Raw genomic sequence first — 16,080 nt, 5'->3', positions numbered from 1 at the left:
ATCACTGATTTCCAAACACTAAAATTCTTTAAATTTGACCCCCAGTACTTGGGTAGCTCAGTCATTAAGCAAGTGTCTGCCTTTGGCTCAGGTCAGGGATCAAGTGCTGCATTGGGCTCCTTGTTCCATGGGCAGCCTGCTTCTCCTTCTCCCACTCCCACTGCTTGTGTTCCCTCTCTTACTGTGTCTCTGTCAGATAAATAAATACAATCTTTAAAAAATTAAAAAAAATTTGACCCCCTGAATTTCAGCCTTCACACCTGATGATTTGATACTAAATCCCCTAAGTCTATATATGTTACATTAATTTTTTCATTCTATAGCAGCTGATTTAAAATATGGCTAGGTCTGTATTTCTGTTGGAATTTTACAAATTCTTCTCACTAACTAGTTCAACAGAACATTCATGGTAAGAAAAGGCAAACCTGACTGTTTAAATACATTGAATTGCTTGCCAGCTATATCTCTGTCACTAAAAATAGTTAATTCATCTTGACACACATCTCTAAGTTGTTCTTAATCTGAGATGGAGTTTTATTCCCCTCAGTATAACATATTTTTGCTGATCGCTCAAATGTCATTATTCCAGATTATTAAAATAAGTAATTTAAACTACTGTAATTGTTCTGTGTAGCAATGGAAATAAGTATAATCAATCTGTTTTATTTTAGCAGACTGAAAAAGCGGTACATGTGGGGTACCTGGCTGGCTCACTCAGTAGAGCATGTGACTCTCGACCTCAGGGTTGTGAGTTCAAGCCCCACATTAGGCATAGAGCTTACTTTAAAAAAGAAAATTTTAAAAGAAAGTAATATATATACTTCGCATTGACTTCTCTCCATCTCTCTCAATCAATGTCTTTCTGCCTGATAGTATTTGGAAAAAATAAGAACAAAGATAGCTGCCTGAAAATATAACACATCTTAACACATCTTAGGTATCATTCTTCATAATGGTCATGCTTTTTCCGTACTCAAATTCTGCAGACTCAGCCCTCCATTGTACCTAGAAGTTTCATATCAGTGACAAATGATCACTGCCTTGATTCAGACCTGTTCAGTCCAGCTAGATGTACTCAATAATGATGATGATGATGATGATGATGGAGGTGGTGGTTATAATGATGTTAAGGTAGCCAGTTTGCGGAAGCTTTGAGTAGATGTCCTGTGTCTATATAAAGCAGAGCGTCTGCTGGTTTCATTGGGTATCTACTTTATAAGATGGAGAATTTTAGCAAGTTCTTACATAGGAATTTTAACAAGAACTTGACCTTTGATGTCAAGAATAATGGAGTTTCCTCACACATTTCCAGACTATGTTTAAATGGTATATGAACAAGAACATTTTTCCAGGTAACATCAATGTACATATTACTTCTTTTTAATGATTAAAGTATATTTTCTATTTTGTTGTAGGAATATGTCAGAATCAAACTTTTACTGTTTCAAGATGTCATCATCAGATTTCCCCTCACCCACAGAAATGAACATGTTTGAAAGAACATCACACTGAAATTATGAGGAATCTATCAGTAAATTTATGCTTAGGAATAGTTGAAAAGAATGGAAAAAATATATGTAGATCTATGCAAACTGTGTTCATTCCTTTACTTAATACATATTGAACTTTTCCCGGTATTAGCGTATATAGTGCACTGATGAATAATTGTACAGTTTGAATTTTGCATACTACAAAATTTTGCTACATTTTACTTCTTCCCACTGCAACCTGACTCCATTAAGGAGCTTAACTAATGCTTATATTCAATACCCCAAGTTAGGATAGTATAGCTCCATGTATATTTTAGAGTAACTAAAGGTCAGTAACATGTATCCATCATGAACCTTTTCACAGGATGTCAGAGTAACTAATGTATTAGATTTTATTGCAACAGAACTGTATTAGTTTCAGAAACTTAATCATCCAGACTGGTTTATTGTTTTCTGTTGCCATGAACTTAAATTGACATAAGGAAAGTATGCTTAGGTATCCTGAGTTGTGAAAATATGAAATACATATGAATATTTATATTAATAATTGATGTTCATATTAATTTTTATATGTGGATGAAAAATTATCTTTAATCATTTTGTATAAATAACTCAGCTAAAATTACCATTAAAATGTGACTAAGAATGTGTCATAAGTTAATTCAACCAAACTTTTTTTCATATCAAGGAAAACCTGGGTAATACTTATCAATGTCAGATATTACATACATACACAGACTCCAAAGCGGGAAGGAGATTTTAGAGCATTTTCAGAACTGAAAGAAAGTTTTGTTGTGTCCAAACATAAACCTTATAAAATTAAGAGCATGTATTGAATCTCTTCTAGTGTGGTAGTCCAGTTTGGTAGCTGAACAAGACTTGGCCTGTTACAGAATATTTTAACCTCTCAACTGAATTTTTACTCTTTTTCACAATTTGAGAAATTATACTCTTTTTGAGCAATTTTTTAAAATTTTTATTTAAATTCAATTTAGTTAACATGTAGTGTATCATTAGTTTCAGGGGTAGAATTTAGTGATCCATCAGTTGCCTATGATTGAGCTATTTTTTTAGTGGTTGCTCTAGATATTAAAATATGCAACTCTTTGCAATTTAGGATTAATACTAAGTTTTGTTAGAATATAGAAACTTTGCTCCTATATCATTCCATTTCCTCCCTCCTCTTTTGTACTATTCTTGCCATACATATTAAATCTATTTATGTTTTAAACCCAACCATAGAGTTGCCATAATTGCTTTATATAGTCTTGTGTCTTGCAGAGAATTTGAGAGAAAAGGGAGTGTTATGCAGTCTTTTATAACTATTGCCCCACATATTTATCTATTATGGTACTATATTTCTCCTGTGAATTCTAGGTACTATCCAGTATTATTCCTTTCAACTTGAGGGACTTCCTCTAGTACTTCCTTTAAAGCAGGCATTTTAGCAACAAATTATATGTCTTTGTTTATCTGGAAACAGCTTTATTTTGCATTTATTTTTGATGGGATAATTTTGTTGTATTTAGAATTCTTGGTTGATAGTTTCCTTCTTTTAACACTTTATCCTTCACTCCATCCTGGTTTCTGTTGAGAACTTAGAAAAAAAGATGAATGTGTCAACAAACTAATAAAAAGAAAGCATGAGTACTAAATGTAGTTGAGAAATCAAAAAGAAACAGAAATTATGTTGATTTTGTAATGATGTTGAATGTTTCGATATGCTGGACAATTTTCTTAAAAGGAAAAAATCAAGATTGACCAAAAATATATGTGAACCTAAAAACAATATCATCAACTGAACCTAAACTGTCAAGAAATAATAGTTATGTTTTCTGAGCTTTACTGAGAATAGAGAAAAAAAAAACCTACCCAATTATTTTATTACGTTCATATAACTTTATCTTTTTCTTTTGAGGTAGGTGAGGAGCAGAAGGAGGGAGAGAGAGAATCTTAAGCAGGTTCTACACTAAGAGTGGAGCCTGATCCAGGGCTTGATCTCATAACCCTAAAATTGTGACCTGAGCCAAAATCAAGAATTGGACACTTAATTGACCAAGCCACCCAGACACCCTTTAAACTTGTATGTTTAAACTAAGCCCTGATAAAGATAGCCTTCCAGAAAATGATGGGCAACTATCAATGATAACTATAAGTGAAATATACTAAGTTAAATATGAGCAAATCAAATTCAGTGGAACATAAGGGTATAATGTAATACAACTAAGTTGGGTTTATTCCAGGAGGGTAATGATTATTTAAAATATTATGACAACATGACAGGGTTAAATTTAAAAAGTCATGTGATAATTTTAGTAAGTGATAATAAAGCACTCAGTAATACACAACATAATTCCTGATGAAAATTCTTGGTTAATGAAAACTGAGTGGGACATTCCTTTAACTTATCTCAACCCAATAATCATCATTGTCAGAATCAAAAGTATGAGAGACAATCTTATTAAAATGAGAATAGGATGGATGCTTTTTTTGATGTAATATTTTTCATATAAAATTAACCTGAGAAACTCTTAGAATTAATGAGAGATCAGTTATAAAGTCAGTTTTAAACTAAATATACAAAATAAAATTTAAATGTACAAAATCAATTCCCATATAGTGGCAATGAACTCAAAATATGGGGGGAAGGAAAAGCAGTAACAGTAGCAATAAAAACCTTAAAATATTCTGCCTTAGAATAAGTGCCATGGGAAAATGCAGAGTGTATATTAAGAAAATATAAAATTTCCCTGAGCTATTTATTTATTTATTTTTAATTTTTTATTTTTTATAAACATATATTTTTATCCCCAGGGGTACAGGTCTGTGAATCACCAGGTTTACACACTTCACAGCACTCACCAAAGCCCATACCCTCCCCAATGTCCATAATCCCACCCCCTTCTCCCAACCTCCCTCCCCCCAGCAACCCTCAGTTTCTTTTGTGAGATTAAGAGTCACTTATGGTTTGTCTCCCTCCCAATTCCACCTTGTTTCATTGATTCTTCTTCTACCCACTTAAGCCCCCATGTTGCATCACCATCCCTGAGCTATTTAAAAGAGAATGAATAAATGAAGGACTATAACATGCTTATAAAAAGGAAAATAATGTATCATAAGGATATTATTTTTTCAAACATCGTTTATAGTTTGAATACAATTTTGACTCAAACACCTACAGAATTTTGAGGGACAATGAAATAGGGAACTTGAAAACTAATACTAAATTTAGGAAGGAATGAAGGAGTAATGACAGGGAAATTGAACAACCAGGTATTTAAACACACCAAAACTCTACAGTAGTTATAGAAATCGTATGAGAATTGGAGGGGGAGATGAACCATGAGAGACTATGGACTCTGAGAAACAATCTGAGGGTATGAGGTGGGAAGTTGTATGAGCCTTGTGGTGGGTATTATGGAGGGCACGAGTGCATGGAGCATAAACATGGGTGTGGTGTGGTGCATAAACAATGAATTCAGGTACACTGAAAAGAAATTTAAAAAATAAAAAATTTTAAGAAAACAGAACCGACAAATAAATGGAACAGAAGAAATTCTGTTCTTATTCAGCTCAGTAATGATAAAAAAAAAAAAAAAAAAAAACCCTTAGATTGGGAAGTTAGTTGTTACAGCATCGTAACATGCTACAGCATGTTATACTTACTGTTTTTCTTGAATTGGGATTTTATATTTTAAACAGAAGTGCATGCCAAAATTTAGGGGTCACTCTTCTGAGATTGAAGATTGCACCAAATGGGGAGTGAGTTTCCAATATCATGATTGGAAAATCTGGACTTTATAAAGTAGGATGTGAAATTTCTGTTTTAATTTTTATTTTTTCATTCTGAGAACAGTAGAAGATGACAAGTTTTTATAATTGTTTTGGACTTCTCTGGGTGAATTATATGATGTATTTTGCATAGATGATCATGTCATTTAAAAAATAGATCATGTTGGGGCGCCTGGGTGGCTCAGTGGGTTAAAGCTTCTGCCTTCGGCAGGGTCCTGGGATCGAGCCCCACATCGGACTCTCTGCTCAGCAGGGAGCCTGCTTCCTCCTCTCTCTCTGCCTGCCTCTCTGCCTACTTGTGACCTCTGTCTGTCAAATAAAAAAATAGATCATGTCATTTTTTAAAAATGTCATTTGGGGGCACCTGGGTGGCTCAGTCTTTAAGCATCTGTCTTTGGCTCAGGTCATGATCCCAGGGTCCTGGGATTGAGCCCCACATGGGACTCCCTACTCAGTGGGAAGCCTGCTTCTCCCTCTCCTACTCCTCCTGCTTGTGTTCCCTCTTGCTGTATCTCTCTCTGTCAAAAAAGTAAATAAAATATTTTTACAAAAGATATCATTTCAATTCTTCCTCTACAATATTTTTTGTCTTTTATTTCTTTTACTTTGTCTTTTGTCTTTTAATTCCATTCGTTAAAACTCCCCAAAACATGTTAAATAGGAGTAGTGAGAGCATACATCCTTCATTATTTCTTTGTTACAAAGAAAGCATTTTTAACCATTAAGTATATTGCTAACAGTGATTTTTTTATGGATACCTTTTATCAGGTTAAGAAAATTCACTCTATGTCTGCTTTGCTGTGATTTTATTTTATTTTCTTTATGAATTCTGAGTTTTGTCAAATTCTTTGCCTGCATCTATTGATAGGATCATGTGGTTTTTCTTTTTTAGGTTGTTAATATAGCGAGTTTATATTAATTTAGTTTCAAATATTGACTCACACTTGTATTCTTGGACATTCTTCTTTTGTTATTGATTCACTATTCTTTATGCAAATAATTTGATTCAATCTTTTAACTGTGTTAAAAGGATTTTTAACTGTGTTCATGAGAGATATTGGTCTGTTGTTTTCTTATAATGTTTGTCTGGTTTAATAGCCAACCCGTAAAGCCAGGAGTGAGTTGAGAAGTATTTACCCCTCTTAAAATTTCTGGAAGAGATTGTGTAGAATTGGTATTATTTCTTAAATACTTGATTCAGCTTACCAGTGAAACTATCTGGTCCTAGGAGTTTTTGTTTTGGAAGACTTATAACTCTGAATTTATTTTTTATAAGAGATATGTTTATTTTTGTTATCTGTTTCTTCTTAAATAGGTTATTGTGGTTGTGTTTCAAGGAATTGGTCCAATTCATATAAATGGTCAAAGTGATGTGTTTTACGTTGTTTGTAATACTCAGTTATTATCCCTTTCCTGCTTGTAAGGTCTATAGTGATACTTTCATTTCTGAGAGTAGTAGCATTGTGTTTTCTCTTAAGTTGGCATATCTCTCTGTCTCTTTCTCTCTGTCTCTAAGGTTGGGGGGATTAAGTAGAATTGATCAATATTACTGATTTTTTTTGTTAAGGAACCAACTTTTGATTTCACTTACTTTCTCTGTTTTTGTGTTTTGCTTTCAGTGCCAATGATTTCTACTCTATTATTTCTTTCCTTTTATTAGGCTTTTTTCTTTAATTTCTTGTGGTAGAAGCTTTGACTGTTGGTTAGAGATTTTCAAGTACAAATAATAAAGCTACAAATATTCGTCTGAGCACTTCAGCTGTCCCACAAAATTTGTGTCCCACAAATTTTGATATATTGGATTTTCATTTTCATTTTGCTAAAAATATTTTTAAATTGCCCTTGAGACTTCCTCTTTAAACCATTGGTTATTTGTGTTTTAAATTTTTGAATGTTTGGAGAGTTTCCAGATATCCTTCCAATACTGATATCTACATTAATTGTTTAATTAATTTAATTGTTTGGTCAGAAAACACTTAATTATTTGGTCAGAAAACATTTTTTTATATTTTGATTCCTTTAAATATCTTAAATTTTGTTTTATGGCCTAAAATATGGTGACTTAATGAATGTTTCATGTACATTAGAAAAAAAGTATGTGTTCGGCAATTGTTGGGTGCGCTGTTCTATAAATGTGAGTCAGGTCATGTTCAGATTTTTCCAGTCTTCTATATTTTTGCTTATTTCCTATCTATCTCTTCTATCTTTTTCCTTTCGGTTTTACCAGATTCATTTCAAGTATCTTAGAACTCAGTTGTTAGAACCATTCACCTTTAGAATTATTGTTTCTTCTTGGTGAACTGGCCCTTTTAATCGTTCTTTACTGTCCCTCTTGCTTTCTTCATCTTCAGATTGCATCACTACAATCCCTGCTTCTTTATCACATTGCATTCTCTTTCATCTCCTGCATCCTCCTTATGAGGACCTCTGGGATTACATCAGGCCTACCCAGATAATCCATGATTATCCTCTCATCCAAAAGTACTGCTTCACTCTTACCTGCACCCTCTTTTGCCATACAAGGTAACAATCATAGTTTCAGGGAGTAGGCTGTGGGCATCAGGAGACCATTATTGAGCTTAACACAGCTACCTTCAAGTTCACTCTTCCTTCTGTCATATGTATTCTTCTGTTGAGCCATTCCTTAAAATTTTTATTTCAAATAATGTATTTCTTTGCTGGGAATTTCAATTTTTCCACTTGTTTTAAGAGTATTCATACTTCATTAAGCATTGTTTTAATAGCTGCTTTTAAAGTCTGATAATTCTCACATTTTGGTCATTTAAGGTTTGGCATTGTTGATTATCTTTTTTTGTTGTTGTGAGTTGGTCAGATTTTTTTGTTATGTTGAATAATTTTATGTTGTATCCTAGACATTAGTATTGTGGTGAGGCTCTGGGTCCTGTTATAATACTCTGGAGGTTGTCAATTTGCTTTGTTTTTTGTTTTCCAGCAAGCAATTAATCCAGTTAGGATCAGACCATAAGTTTTGTTTCACTTTCTCTGGGTGATATTTGCAGTGTCAGTTCAGTTTTCTGGTTCTGCCCCTCATATGAGCCATTCAGGCATCAGTCTTCTACTTGGGTAGTGTTGATATTGTATAGCTCAGATCCTGAAGCCTTTGCTGTGGTTCTTTGCATATGTTATGCACATGCATACTTTGTGAGTGAGCCTGAGACTTCTATTGATTTATATACAGAATTAGGAATCCCCAATACATGCCCTTTTCTCTCAAGATTCCACCATCCCCCACCCATAATTCCCGGCTTCCAGGGGCCCTCTTTTCCTGGTCCTTTGGCCAGAAGAGTTAGGTTCTCTCAGAGTTTAAGCCTCTCTCATTGTAACACAGCTCTCTATTCCTGGTACTGCCCTTAGGGTGAAATGGCAAGGAAGAAAGGAGAATGTAGAAATGCAACCAACACTCTTGCACAATAGGCATCTCTTCCCCTGATTCCTTTATCTAGAAGACAGTTTTCTCCCTGTCTTAGGTGCTCCTGCTGCTGTTACCATGACAATGTATATGGAAGGCGAAGCTGGCTGTGGAACGGACCAGAAGAGAAAAAAAGAAAAAAAAAAACCAGAATATATTCAACTACCAGGCTCATAGGGAATTTAACCCACTGAGCCACCCAGGCTCCCCGGCTCATAGGGAATTTTTTTCTCTCCTCTTCTGGCCAGAAGATTGGGCATGTATGAGTTTTTGCTTATTATGTCTTCTTCACAATGTCCTTGATTCAGCCTCCTTTGGAGTGAAAAAGAAAGGGAAAAGAACCTAAAAAATTTACTGCCAACATATTGGTCTTTCTTCAAGTTTAAACTTTACTCCCTAAACTTCATGCTAGTGTTCGCTTTTCATAGTTGTTGAGTAATGTTGTGTTTGTTCCTTGTTTTGTCTATGTCCTTAGTTGTATCAGTGTGAGAGGTCAGCTACAACAAATTTAGACCACATTTTCCCCGACCCAGAACTCTACATTTTAAAATATATTAGGTTTTAAAATAATGTGGACACTGCCAACAAAGCAATCTGTTGGTTGCTAATATTAAGGTAATAATGACTGTGCTTCACTTGGTTAACTCTAAGTTTTGAAAAAATATGATCACAATGTGACTATTTCTTCATGCTATTCAGATTCATTAATTCACCAACTATTTTTTGTATGCCTAATGTATATCAGAAACTGTTCAAGGCCTTAGATAAATAACAAAACTTACTATATTTTGTTATGTGATTCATAGTGTAGAAAATCATTATTTAGAATCCTATTCAAAGTCATTATTGTATTACCAGAATGAAACTCCACTGAAGTGCATTATCCCCTTAGAATTTTACCGAATTTGATTCAATCATGTTTCAGTCAATTTCTCAACATCTCTTACTGACAGGCTTTTCCCTTTATAATACCTTTTGTTTGGTGACCTCCTACTCTACGTGAGCTTTCACGGACTCCTTCAACTTCCATTTATTCTCAGGGTCTCAGCTATGGTATCACTTCTTATGGGAAACATTAATTTACTCTTGGTTAACTAACTCTTCAAGGTACCCTAGTTACCCACACTAAAATGTAATCTGGGGCTCACTGGACTGTCTGCGTAGCACAGGTATGAGTTGGTGGCAAGAAGAAGCATAGGTGGAATTTCAAGGAATTGTGAAGGGCCCAGAGGGGAAGTAATAAAGAAGGCATGGTGGAGAGCAGTCCTCCATGAGGTCATAGAGAGAAACCAGCATAGGTTATGAAGTGCTTTAAGGTTTTGGAGACTTAAATGAAGAATGCTTTAGTGGGTAAGCGTGGGTGGAGGGATCAATATGACAAGGTTTGCCTTTTTTTTTAAATTAAGAATCATATTGAAGCTATGTGGGATACCTCGAACCTTCAAAAAGTACTTAACTTGAGTAAGCAAAACCATTGATGTAGTGTAAAAATCAAAAGTCATAGATAGATGAACAACGAAAGGTAAATCTCCCCTTCCATGTTCTCCAGGCACTCCACTTCCTCAGCAAGTGGTTGTTTTCTGATATTAATTCTTCTAATGGCTACCCTTTATATCTATAATTTTGCTTAATATACTTAATCATATTTCTTTGGTTTTACCTAAGAAATTTATTGACTCCCCACAATCCTTAATGGTAAAATTAGTATCTTCAATTGCCTCCTTCTTTTCCTTTTTAACCTCCCCCATTCTTCACCACCTTATTTTAATTGAAAATATTGTCTTGATTCTTTTATTATTTACAGTCATAACTCTAAGTATGCTGGTAATTAATTAAAGAATACCTTTTGCGCTTCCACACAGAAGATAAGAAAATTAAAGTACCCACCATAAGTTCAACCTTTTTGCTAAGTTCTTCTTGAGAAACTTTTGCTTGTATTATTCTTAAATTGTGTTGGTTTTAGCATTTACATTCTGTTTCATAATTATAATTCTCATAGTTATTTTAAACTTACTTGTATATTTAAATGGATTCAGTTCTCATTATTATCCTTTTGCCATGGTTTCTCCATTTACTTCTCAGCCTAAGTTCAGTCTTTAGTAGTTTATTCAAATGGGATCATACCAGTTGTCCTTCTTAAATATTGCATTTTTAAATATTTTGTGTTTGTTGCATTTGTTCTTCTTCCCTGTTTTTTAAAAGTTTTTATTTTAATTCTGCTTAGTTGGCATATAGTGTAATATTAGTTTCAGTTATACAATATAGTAATTACATTCTTCCATACATCACCCTGTACTCATTATGGTAAGTGTTGTCTTTATTCCTAAAGGACAATTTGACTGACTGTGTACTTACTGTTGCTTTGTTTCTCAAAAACCTTGATAGCCATAGTCCTGCTGTTTCTGCGAGCCCATCTTTTTTGCCCTTAGTAACTTGATATTTTTACCTGAACGGTGAAATAATTGTTTTATTCACCTTTGAAGCTGTGTTCTCTCACCAGCATATGTCTTGGTATTAATCATTCTGTGTCATTTTTCCCAAGGCAATGTGTTCTTTCAGTCTGTATGTGCAAGTCTTTATTTCTAGTAAGTTTTCATAAATTATATCTTTAGATATTTTCCCCAATTCCTGTGTTTGATTCTTTTCTTTAGGGATACCAATTATGCTTATGTTGGACCTCCCTCAATGCCTTCCACATCTAACATCTTCTATCTTTAGTTGTTTGCTTATTTCCATTTTATTTTCTCTTTTCCTAATTCTTGTGTGTCTATTCTCCTCTTTGCTGCTTCCACAATGGCCCTCACAAAACAACATAACTTTAATGAATATATAGATAATGTGGCAAAATTCCCATTTCTTTGTATTGACAGTTGAGGACAGGATTTATTTTGATAATTCTTGTTGTGTCTCTTGGAAGTTACATGGTAAAATTTCGCCATAACATTCTATAAATCTATTTCTAAAATGTAGACTCTACAAAACAATGAAATATATTTTAGGATTATGACTTTAATTCTTTGTATGTGCCATCATATTTGAAACACATTTTGCTAGATTTGTATCAAAGTATGGATAGAAGGCTTGCATATTTGGTATTATCCTTGATCAAAATTATTGCTTAACATTTGAAAATATTTGTCATTACTGTAAAGATATGTCTGTGGTCACTTTTTTCTAGCTTCCATTGTACTGTTTACTTTACTAAAATGCATTGGGGCAAAGAAAGGTAAATGATTATTTTGCTTAGTACATCTCATTATAGTTTGTGTTATTTATCAAGCCATCTGTTGTAGTCTACAGTACTAGCAAAAATATAGTGATAATAGATCATTTTCCTTTTTTCCTTTTATTTATTTTTAATAATAATACACACTGGCATTTTTGATATCCCATAACTTTCTCAGAAAAGATCCTTTTAAACAATGATAAGACAATACAATATCAATCTGTTTACTTTATTATTCTGTATAATTCTACATTGTTAAAATGGGGAATGTGGAATAAGTTTAGCAGATAAATATCTATATCCATTTCAAATTTTGATCTACAAATAAAATCAAGGGAACTTATTGCCACCAGAACAGTAGTATATAACTAATGGAAGACACACACCTGAGAACTTTTTAATATACATGAAACTTCTTATAATTACATGTAAATTCTATGTAATTTCTACAGGAAAAAGTTTTTATATATTCTTTATGAATGAAAATTATGAAATAAGGATATATTTGGATACAACTCCCTGATGCATACATAAATAAGATAAGTGTTGGTACCATGTCAGGAGAAATGAATCTGGTATCTTTTATAATGACTATAAATATTTGAAAAAATAAAAAATGAGTTACATATTTAAAAATGAGTTACATAATAAACATACTACATATTAAATATTACATAATTGAATATTCCATATTAAATATTAAACTTGTTGTAAAACAAAAGCTGGAAAACATGAGAATTTTTCCTCTCTGGAAAACCACTTGAAAGTATTAATTTATAGCCAAAGTAATACAGATTTTTTTCAAACAAATATCTGGAAAGGAAGTTGAAAATGTAGAATCAATATAGTACACTTGAACTTGGTCTCACTGCTGTCATATGTGCTACTTGACCAAGATTCAGAATAAAGAAACAAATCAACCCTATAGCATCCGCAGTTTTATCCTGCTGAGCAAGGAATTAACAAAGTCTTGATTTCTCAATGTGGACAACAAATACACCTGTAGAAAGTACGATGAAGAGATGGAAGTGAGATTTTATTCCTCCTTCCTTATGCTGAATTGCCTATAGAACAAGAATAAAAATCCAAAGGACAGTTTTTTCTTCTGTATCAAATAGTATTTAAGGTCTGTGCTTTGCTGAAAATATAAATAAAGGCAGAACCATCTAAAACAAGCTTCAGTATGGCTGGATTAATAATTTAAAAAGGAACCGAAGATTGCCTGGAAACATGCATCCTGTGATTCAGCCACTTCTCCCTTGCTTATTAACACTTACTGAGCAGCAACTTATAAAAAACCAGGACTCTTAGATCCTTTAAAGCAATCTTGCTAGAAATGTCTGGTAGTATTCCTTGAGTGTGAGAACTATAGGTACCCTCAAACACCAGTGTTCAGCTTCGGCGTAGAGCACTTAGCATATTTCTTTTTTCTCTATGGTTTTAAATGTGTGGGAACATGTGATCAGGGTCCTTTTTATATTCAAAATGGGTCAGCTTCTGTCTAGAAAGTGTCTTATTGTCATGATGTCACCACATCTCAAGATTTGTGACCTTTTGCACCATATGGATTCATGGTAGTCCACGTCCTAGCTTACAGGCCAGAGTGCTTTTGTGCCCCCGCTAGGGGGTATCAAAGGCTTTTGGACTGGAATTTCAAGTACCGATAGATTTGGAAAAACAAAAAGTAATTTTTATATATCCCAAGGACCGCCAGATGTCGCAAAGGCATCATTGATGAAACGGTTTTTATCCAAAATGTGGCACTTATATAAGGAATACTAGTATTGTGTTTGAGAGTCGTAGAGGCCATAACAGGTCAGTGAAATGTCCTTCAAACATCTGATTTTTACATTCAAGAATGGGCCCAGATGAAAAGATAACCACATATCTGACATTGACGTTACTACCATTTAGACAACCGATTCAATTGCCTTAGTCAGTGGGATCAATCAAGCCTTTATTACTTTGAAAAACCCCAGAAAGATATAGTTTTTCTTTTTATTTAAAAATGATGGTTTGAAACGATATCCCACCACTCTATTTTCACTATAAACCTCAAATGCTACGTAGAAGCACATAGAAACTTCCATAACTTCCATTATTAACCCCTAAGTTTAAGACATTTTATGAGATGTGCAAAATTATAATAATGAAAGAAATGGTGCTGAGTGAAATTCTGCTGAGCCAAACTGTATGCATAAATTGGCAGTTTAACAAGTAAAACTTGGAAGCAAGCATTTGATGATTGATTTTTTATTGAGACAGAACAAGCATGATAGTGGGTAAAGTGATTTTCCTTATTGAGAGAAAATATAGTGTTTTTCAACATGTCTCTAGTATGAATGGAAGCCTTGTCAAAAAAACGGAGCAACACATAATATCTTTAAAAAGGTGAATTAACATAAGTATATCACTTATTTTATGGATCAAATTTTATACTTGTCAGTTTTATTCAGAATGTCATAAAGTTTATATCATAAAGATGGTATTATTACTTTGTTATGTCCTGAAAAAAAATCTGATATTAACTGCTTTGTAAGTAGGATGTAAAATATATTCAGTTGTAGAAATGCGGTGATGAAAATTAAGGCCAAAATATGTATTCACATGTAGATCTTAGGCAACACCCCAGTAATTTTAAGTACTTGAAATACATTATTCAGCAAGTAACCTGCTGTATATTTGTGTGTAATGGGCTCTGCTTGAGAATACAAGAACTGTCAAGATAAAAATAAGAAACATGCATCATTCTAATTTAATTACAATTCATCAAAAAATTCCTCTATTGTATGTATTACAGGGAGATGTATACTTTCTTATAAAAATAATCACATACTAATGTTGAGATTTGCTGTTTTTGTATATAGTTTTCTCTTGCCTAAGGAATTTATGCATCCACACATACATCAAACATGTATGTACATATGCTGAGTTTTTGGTTTACATGTGCTCTCGGTACACCTATTTTATAGTTATATCTATGGGAAAATTTAAATGATGAATATGAATTTGTTTATAGAGGGTTCTTTCCAAGTTTGTAAATGTACATTTATTTCCAATTGTGTTTTCTAGCTATAATTTGTAACTCTACTTAGCTATGGACATATTAATCCCATTTGGAAGAAAACTATAATAACATAAGGAGGACATGCTCATGCTGTTTTTCTGGATTTAATTAGTAAGCAACCTGAGAATCCATGGTTCCTATTATGTTGGAGTAGGTATATCATGTGTCCATGTTCTATGTGAAAGATTATCTGTATTTTATTCTAAGACTTTATGTATATTTAACCTTTAATTTGACTAGCAGGTTGTATGATTTACATAAAAAATAGATCAGCTTTGAATTCACTGAATGTTATTGGTATAACATAATCAATCATCTCTAAATGTTAATGGTGTTAAAGAGCAATGAGAGCATATGTCTTATATTTGTAATCCTGTGAATTTATGAAATCATTTAGAATGTCTAAGAGCATTAGATCATGTGGCATTTCTCTGTGGTTAGAGTTTGAATTTTTTGAATGGTGGGTATCATTCTACTGAAGTTGGAGAATCAGCCAAATATAAGAACTTTTTTTAAACCATGAATTACTTAGTAGGTGCCTTTATGACTAGAGTATTCTTATGAAGGGGTGTGTGTGTGTACAGTGTGTATATATACATATACGTGTATATATATGTACAGTGTATATACACTGTACACACACACATATATGGTCTACAGTACAGTGCTTAAAATGCTGTGACTTTGTCTCATTCTCTTTTCACTATCTTTTAATACAATATGACTTTCATTGGTGTTATCCTAATTACATCATGCATGTAATTCCTCAATGAAATAAAAAGTCAATATGTGAATGACAGTAGTAAGGGGAAAAAAATAGGATTTCAAATGGCAAAAAGCCTGCTCTGGTAACAAAGGCTGAATCAATCCCTGTGTTGTATAGCAGCTTGATCATATCTTTAAAACTGATAGTAACAAAGAATATTTATTTGTTGCCATGCTATTGTAGGATTTATTTTTAAACTCCAATCCCAATTATCAAGAAAATTGCATCCTCTTTATCTCACAGAAGGGCATACTGAATCATAGCATATTTGGTTATTGGGACTATAATATTGTTACCTTGCTTGAAACA

At 33.3% G+C, this 16,080-nt stretch overlaps 1 protein-coding gene across 3 annotated transcripts in view; it reads left to right on the top strand.

Moving 5' to 3' along the window:
• Positions 1–16,080, top strand: part of KIAA0825 (KIAA0825 ortholog) — a 405,229-nt gene that overhangs the window by 234,063 nt on the left and 155,086 nt on the right. The window contains exon 21 of one of the 3 annotated variants that reach the window (XM_059416665.1): positions 1,416–1,614. The exons of the other annotated variants lie outside the window; for them this stretch is intronic. Within the exon in view, the coding sequence (XP_059272648.1) occupies positions 1,416–1,512 (97 nt within the window). The 3' untranslated portion in view covers positions 1,513–1,614. Of the gene's footprint in view, positions 1–1,415; positions 1,615–16,080 lie in introns of those variants that run through there. 3 annotated transcript variants of the gene reach the window in all.

The sequence above is a fragment of the Mustela nigripes genome, chromosome 12 (assembly GCF_022355385.1).
Source record: "Mustela nigripes isolate SB6536 chromosome 12, MUSNIG.SB6536, whole genome shotgun sequence".
NCBI lineage: Eukaryota > Metazoa > Chordata > Mammalia > Carnivora > Mustelidae > Mustela > Mustela nigripes.
This window is presented reverse-complemented; position numbering and strand designations above follow the sequence as displayed.